General features: G+C 58.7%; 1 protein-coding gene across 2 annotated transcripts; it reads left to right on the top strand.

Annotated features, from left to right (window-relative positions):
* The first annotated feature begins 4213 nt into the window (after nucleotides 1-4213).
* Irx3 (iroquois homeobox 3) lies at nucleotides 4214-6701 on the top strand. Of its 2 annotated transcripts, none has more exons than XM_004664861.2 (4): nucleotides 4214-4541; nucleotides 4694-5840; nucleotides 6012-6078; nucleotides 6557-6701. In XM_004664861.2, the coding sequence occupies exons 1-4, from the start codon at nucleotides 4269-4271 to the stop codon at nucleotides 6609-6611; spliced, it is 1542 nt and encodes a 513-aa protein (XP_004664918.1). In that variant the 5' UTR covers nucleotides 4214-4268; the 3' UTR covers nucleotides 6612-6701. The 2 variants fall into 2 exon arrangements, with proteins under 2 accessions (XP_004664918.1, XP_045000711.1); XM_045144776.1 differs by lacking the exon at nucleotides 6557-6701 and adding an exon at nucleotides 6220-6549.
* Nucleotides 6702-7367: the final 666 nt, after the last annotated feature.

Raw genomic sequence — 7367 nt, 5'->3', positions numbered from 1 at the left:
AGTCACCAAAAGTTTGCCCCAAAGTTTCCTGTCGCATCTCTGGACCTAGGGAAAGTCTCCGAGGCCGGGCTAGCTTGTAGGGTGTCGCAGCTCATTCTTGGGCAGCTGCAGCGGCACTGGTCCCCCGCTCCTCCAGAGATGCTCAGTGTCCGGATTCCTGGTTAAAAGTGACTCCCTCCCGGTGCTAACACCAGGCCATGCTCAAGCGAGTCCATGCGGCTGCTAATGAGAGAGGGAGAGAGAGAGAGGGAGGGAGGGATGGAGGGAGGGAGGGAAGAGAGAGAGACCGCGAAAGCCAAAAGCAAGAGAGGGAGAGAGAAAAGGAAAAAAAAAATATTCTCAGCTCAATTTAAGTCTCATGGAAAGGGCTTACAACTGTAATTAAATCATTAAATTCTTGTCTACGCTTCACAGAGCGGAGAGAAATTAACTTCCCACCAACCTCATTTTCTATTTGAACATGAAATAATGATTTTCTGCCCGTCTAATTACAAAGCCAACATCTGATCAAGCCAGCATCCAGAGGGGATTATCGCATGCGCGAGTATTAGACCTCATTACCAGCTTGAGTGCAAAATTATTACATCTTGTAATTGGATGGTGAGATTTATATACAGATCGGCCCGGTTTCTGTAAGATTGTAATTACAAGCTTCGTTGGTTAGCTACTTATCAGAACTTTGCAGGAAAACAAAACAAATGACTGAGGAAAACGAGCATTTCATTAACCTGTAACCCGAGCGCGGGGGGAGGGAGCGGTGGGAGCGCGCGCCGCGGCGTCTGCTGGAAGCTGGGGGGATGGCAGGCCTGCCCCGCCGCTGGGGGACTCGGGGCCTTGGGAGGAAAGGGCCGAGCAGGCTGGGAGACCCAGAGCCGCGTCGGCTCCCCACGACGGGGACGCACGCCGGTCGCGGGGCTGGGTGAGGAGAAGGAAGACAGTGCGGGGGGGGGGGGGGTTGCTGGTGACTCCAGGCTTGGGTACTGTGCGCGGCGCAGTGCCCGGAATTGGCAGGCCTCAAGCCCTGGGCTCACGTCGGGCATCGTCTCAGGTGTTCATCCCGCGCGCACCGTGTGTGTGGCTGGCCCCTTCGCCATCCGCTCCCGCCGAGTTCAGAGGGCGTCAGAGACGAGTCTCCAGCGCGCTTCGTGCGCGGGGAACATTGGAAGAAGGAGCGACGGTGGAGAAGCTTCCCAGCAGGGCACATCTGTGCGTTAGCGTCTTCTCCAAATCAACTTCCCCTACACCTGCTTTTCCTTGCCCGCTGTGCGAATATGTCACTTTGACTTAATTTCTTGGATTAAAAATTCGTGGATATGATTCGGGTACCTGCGGACCTGAGAGATCGGCCCAGTAACGAGGCTTTACTGGTACAGCTGAGAAACGGGCGCCACGTCGGGGCTGGGCTGCCCGAGATGCTGAGTCCCGACGTGGGGTGCTGATTTCAGGGCCAGGCCAAGGCTGTTCCTTGCAGGACACAGGGTAACCTGGAGGCTGTTTCTGCTCTGGACCTGGGGCTCCTAAAGGTACTGAATGAAGCAAGGCTCACGGATTCGTGGCTGGGTCTACAGGTTCACAAGGTGGTCTGGGCAGGCCTTGCCTCCCCGAGAAGAACCTAACTCTTCCAGCGCTCTTTCTTGCTGTCCGCAGTTGGAAGCTGGCAGGTCGATAGCTGGTTAATGCGGAAGGCACATCTCCAAGGCTCATGAGTTGTTTTTTTTTTTTCTTTCCTTCTGAGAGAACTGGATTAAATACCCCGGGTTTCACCCAGGCACGTATAGTGCTGTTCCAGTTCTTTTACCTTTAATCTCTCTCTGACACCTCTTTGGTGCAGTCCACCGCTGCGTGCACCCTCTAGGTAGGACTTCAGGGCTGTGGACCGATGCTCACTGTTTATACCTAGGAAAGAGTCTGAAACCTTGCATTACACTCAGCTCTGCAAGCCTGAGAATTTTCGTTAACAGGTGAGCCCAAACCAAGATTTCCTATGACACGTTTAATCCAAAACGAAATCAGGTTCAAGAGAGAGATATTAAGGCCAGAGCGAGCCCTACTATGCTTCCTCCAGGGAAGCTCACCTAAGACTATCGCCCAGCACCACACGGATGTTTGGGGACGGGGCGGGGTGGGGGGAGGCTTCAGGAGGGAATAGAGAAGCTTCCGCAGACCCCATCAGGGTGACTCCGGATGCCATGATCAAACACTAAACCTGATGGTTCTCCAATTTCCCTTGTCTTTCTCCCTATTTTTATTTTTATTTTTATTTTTTCTTCTGAGTTCTCAGTTACTGGAATCTCAGGCCAGTAGAAAGTGGCCGAAGGTGGGGATGGGGTCAAACTGAGTGTCCCCTAAGGAAGAGGCAAGCAGTGTACCCCCTAGCTGGGCTCGCCAGACGTGCTGTGTGACCAGAGATAGCCCTTAATAGGACCCTCTGATCCTCCTCTTCGGCACAAATCAGATTCAATTTTAAGCGGAGTGGGCGTTTCTGCCTCCAAGCTTGGGCTCCTCACTCCGCTGCAGAGTCTCCCCGCCTAGTAGTTCACGAGGCACCCTCTCACAGGCCCCGAATGCGGCGCCACCGTGGCCTTAAAGAGCTCGCCTCGAGCCACTGCAGTTCTGGGAACTTCACTGCGTCTTTCCGCGGCAAACCCCAATCTGTAAAGGTGAGAGCTTGGACGCTTACATTTCAAGTTTGAGTTAGGAAGCATCCCAGCAGAAAACCCAAACCCCCTTCCTCAAGAGAACACGCTGGCATTGAAAGCCAGGAGCAGTGGCAGGGGTGGCGAGATAAAGTTGTCCCACTAGACCAAAATCACCACCAACAGAAACTTCTGGAAGTCTTCCCCAACAGTTCCCGCAGACCTCCCTGCTGTTAGCTCCACTAACTCCTAGAGGACTACACTAGAGCCTTGGGCCGCGCTCACCATCTCTAACAAGGATTCAAGCCCGGATAACCCCGGAGGTGTTAATGGGGTAAATTTAAGGGTTCGGTTTTCAGAGACAGGGGACTGCCTTGCTTGCCCCCATTCCCCACATTCAAATAGCCTTTTAAAGGGTCGTTGGGACAAACTCCCTCGCCCCTCGCACATTATTCTAACCTCCCTACCTATGCTAATCAGAGTGACCTGGGGTCTAGAGGTGAGAACTGAAGAAGGGGTCCCAGGTCCCTCCCCCCAAAACTCCAGAGCTTGCTTTTCCTCTGAGTCCCGTCCCATTGCTACCGCTGAGGGAGAGGCACCGAGGAGCGGGCAGCGGGGAGGGAGGGGCGAGCTGACCGGGTACTAACCCGCACCCCTGCGCCTCGGCTCCCCCTCCCGGCGCAGGCAGGCAGGGGGCGGGAAGGCACTCCTGCCCCGCCCCGCACGGCCCCGCCCCGCGCGCCGTGTCCGCGGGGGAGGGCCGCCTCGCCCGTAAGGCGCCCCAGTGATTGGCGATTCGTCCAGTAGACGCAAGGAAAAGTCGAATAAGAGGGCGCAACGTCAGATCCGAGATTTGGGGAAGGGCGAGGGAGGGGGTGGAAGGGCGGGGACGGACACACAGACCCAGACACGGACACACACCCACTGCACTGCGCCCAAAGTGTCTCCAACTTTAGGGCGCCTGAGCCCAGGGCACAGAGGCCGGGGAGGGGGTGGGGAGAGTGTTACGTGAGTAAAGAGATTTAAAAGAGAGGAGACAGACAAGGAAAAGTGAAGGGAGCAGAAAAGCAATCGGAAGAAAGAGAAAAAGAGAGGAAAAAAAAAAAAAGACAAGAGCAGGACAGTTTCCTAAAGTGCCGGACAACGAGGGAGCCCGCGGAGCGGAAGCGACCGTGGGGGGACGAGGAGCGCCCAGAGGGGCGGAGAGGAGGGGAGTGCGCCCTGGAGGAGGGCGAAGGAAGCGAGGCGCGACGCGGCTCGGGGAGAGGAGGGCAGTGCGCAGCGCCGCGCTCGCACAGCGGCTCCGGCGGCCGAGAGGAGGGAGCGCGGCGCCGAGAGGAGGGGCTTGCGTCCCCGTTGAAATGTCAATCAGAGCCCGGAGCCCCGGGAATCTCGGCCAATCTGTTCGGACCTGACCTGGCTCCTCGCCGCCGCCGTTGCCGCCGCCGCCGCCTCCGCCTCCGCGGAGCAGATCGCTAGGCGAACGCGGGAGCGCAGCGCCGGAGAGCGCGGGAGGCAGCGCGGGCCCCAGCTCGGCCCAGCCCCCGATGCGCGCCGGAGCCCGCGCGCGGCGCTGAGCACGGCGGCCCCCGGGGGCCGGGGCCCCTCACTGTCGGTGCCCCGCGGGCCACCATGTCCTTCCCCCAGCTCGGATACCAGTACATCCGCCCTCTTTACCCGCCCGAGCGCCCGGGAGCGACGGGCGGCGGTGGAGGTGGCGGCGCGGGGACCCGGGGCGCTCCGGGCGCCGGAGCCTCGGATCTGGCCGCCTCCGGGTCCCTATCCAACGTGCTCTCGTCGGTGTACGGGGCGCCCTACGCCGCGGCCGCTGCTGCCGCCGCCGCCGCCCAAGGCTACGGCGCCTTCCTGCCCTATGCCGCGGAGCTGCCCATCTTCCCACAGCTGGTAAGAGCCGGAGGAACCCGGGAAGAGGGGTTGGATCGGGGTCGTTGGGCAAACAGATACAAGGGTCCGGGCCGGGAGGGTGGCGGGGATGAGGGCTGGAGCTCACCCGCGCTCCCTGCGCGCGTGTCCTCTTCCTCTCCCGTGGCGTACAGGGCGCGCAATACGAGCTGAAGGACAGCCCCGGGGTCCAGCATCCGGCCACGGCCGCCGCCTTTCCGCACCCGCACCCGGCCTTCTACCCCTATGGCCAGTACCAGTTCGGGGACCCGTCCCGTCCCAAGAACGCCACCCGGGAGAGCACGAGCACTCTCAAGGCCTGGCTCAACGAGCACCGCAAGAACCCGTACCCCACCAAGGGCGAGAAGATCATGCTGGCCATCATCACCAAGATGACCCTCACCCAGGTGTCCACCTGGTTCGCCAACGCGCGCCGGCGGCTCAAGAAGGAGAACAAGATGACGTGGGCGCCCCGCAGTCGCACGGACGAGGAGGGCAACGCTTACGGGAGCGAGCGGGAGGAAGAAGACGAGGAGGAAGACGAGGAGGATGGCAAACGCGAGCTGGAGTTGGAGGAGGAGGAGCTCGTGGGGGAGGAGGAGGACACGGGGGGCGAGGGCCTGGCCGACGACGAAGAGGATGAGGAGATCGATTTGGAGAACTTAGACGGCGCGGCGGCCGGGTCTGACTTGACCCTGGCTGGGGCAGCGCGCCGAGAGGGCGACCTCCGCCTGCGCCCCATTTCGGACTCCAAAAATAGCGACTCGGAAGACAGTTCTGAGGGCTTGGAGGAGCGGCCACTGCCGGTCCTGAGCCTGGCCCCCGCGCCCCCGCCAGTGGCCACGTCTCCTCCATCTCCGCCCTCGCCCCCCTCGGGCCTGGACCCCTGCGCTCCCGCACCGGCGCCCTCCTCCTCTTCCACCTCCTCCTCCTCCCTGCAGAAGCCCAAAATCTGGTCGCTAGCCGAGACTGCCACCAGCCCGGACAACCCCCGTCGCTCGCCTCCTGGAACCGGAGGTTCTCCTCCCGGGGCCGCCGTCGCGCCCCCGACGCTGCAGCTCTCCCCCGCGGCCGCCGCCGCTGCAGCCGCCGCCGCTCACAGACTCGTCTCGGCGCCTCTAGGCAAATTCCCGGCTTGGACCAACAGGCCGTTCCCAGGCCCGCCGCCGGGCCCACGGCCGCACCCGCTCTCCCTGCTGGGCTCGGCCCCTCAGCACCTGCTGGGACTTCCCGGAGCCGCGGGCCACCCCGTCGCCGCCGCCGCCGCCTACGCTCGGCCCTCGGAGCCCGAGGGTGGAACAGGTGACTGGGCAGTGTCCGGCACAAGCAGGGTTCTGGGTGGTCGCGCTCGGGCTAGCGGGGAAAGGACGGGACCTTGGGGAGACGCTAGGTGCTTTCCTTTCCGCTCCAGCGGCCGGGAAGACCTGGGCAGAACATTCTAAAAGCCTCCCTTTTCTTCCTTACCTCTCTCAGATCGCTGTAGTGCCTTGGAAGTAGAGAAAAAGTTACTCAAGACGGCTTTCCAGCCCGTGCCCAGGAGGTAAGAGATTCCGAGTTTGAGAAGAGGAGAGAGGGGGAAGGTGCTCAGGCAGAAAAAGGAAAATCTCAGAGCTCAAAGTAGGAGCCTTTTGCCCCAGGGAAGGAAAGTGGCTGGGAAACATTTTTTTCCTTTTTTCACAAGGGGACAAAACCCGCTCCTGGAACCACCTCTTGTGGGCCCAGAGAACACTCCAGTCCCAGCCCAGACACCTCAAGCATGGCCTGCAAGTACAGAGTTGAGGAAACTAGACCCAGGCCTGACCAACGGGCCCATGGTGCTGGGGGCGGCTTCGTGAGGCCCACCTGCTTCCAGCTGGACCCCTTTGCCCATCTTTTCGTTAGCCCCCAACATGTCTTTCCACAGCTGAGCATAATGGTTCTTGGAGGCCTAGCTCCAGTCCCAAGTAGGGTGTCCCCACCCTAGACTGCTTCTATGTTCCTAATCTCACCTCTTTTGCCTCTCTGCCTCTCTCTTCCAGGCCCCAGAACCACCTGGACGCTGCTCTGGTCTTGTCTGCTCTCTCCTCATCCTAGTTTTGTTTTCAACAATTTTCAAACCATTGTACTAATTGTAAAAGAAAAAAAAAAAGCAAATCACCCTGTATAATGATGGCTTGCAAGCATGTCCGTTGTGTGGATAACTAAAAAAAAAAAAAAAAAAAAGAAAGAAAGAAAAAGAAAAAAAAAACACTAAACACAAAAGAAAGAAGAAATAAAGCCAGTTTCCCTCTGCCCTCCCCAAGTCGCTTCTGTGCCATCCCACATTAGCTGCGGTTGTGAGGTTTGTTTGTTCGGTTGATTCTTTTTTTTGAGGGGGGGAGTGGAGTTTCAGTGAGAATAAGCGTGTCTGACTTTTTTGTATATATAGCAAAATGTACATATGTGTGAACCAAATTGTACAAGAAAGTATCTATTTTTGGCTAAATAAATGAGCTGTTGCCACTTTTGACTATAACCGGGCAGTCTTGCTCCCTGGAAGGTTTTTCTGGGTGTGTGTGTGTGTGTGCGTGTGTGTCGGGGAGGTTGTTGTTTGTTTTTGTTTTGGATTTTCTCCAAGGTTGTTTAAAGAATCTCTCAGGACAGCGGGAAAGAACGAGTGTGGTCAGGGGACAGCGATGGCGGAAGCATTGTGGTCGGGCGGAGGTGGCTGGGCAGGAGTCTTTGCCACTGAAGGCTGTGAGAGACATCTATGATGCGCCCAAAAGAAAGGGGGTGAGGAGAGGCCTGGGGCTGGGTTCCTTGCTCCAGGAGCTGGCAAAAGTGGGTCCTATTCGCAGGTCCACAGAAGCA

The sequence above is a fragment of the Jaculus jaculus genome, chromosome 1 (genome assembly GCF_020740685.1).
Source record: "Jaculus jaculus isolate mJacJac1 chromosome 1, mJacJac1.mat.Y.cur, whole genome shotgun sequence".
Taxonomy (NCBI): Eukaryota; Metazoa; Chordata; class Mammalia; order Rodentia; family Dipodidae; genus Jaculus; species Jaculus jaculus.
The sequence above is the reverse complement of the archived record's forward strand: the minus strand, read 5'-3'. Positions and strand labels throughout refer to the sequence as shown.

What these genes read in the sequence shown, in the direction of transcription:
- Irx3 (XM_045144776.1), top strand. Translation starts at nt 4,269, where the DNA reads ATGTCCTTCCCCCAGCTCGGATACCAGTACATCCGCCCTCTTTACCCG. An exon ending in GGAGCCCGAGGGTGGAACAG is followed by an intron (nt 5,841 to 6,011) that starts GTGACTGGGCAG and finishes TACCTCTCTCAG; the next exon opens with ATCGCTGTAGTGCCTTGGAA. An exon ending in TTCCAGCCCGTGCCCAGGAG is followed by an intron (nt 6,079 to 6,219) that starts GTAAGAGATTCC and finishes TTTTTTCACAAG; the next exon opens with GGGACAAAACCCGCTCCTGG.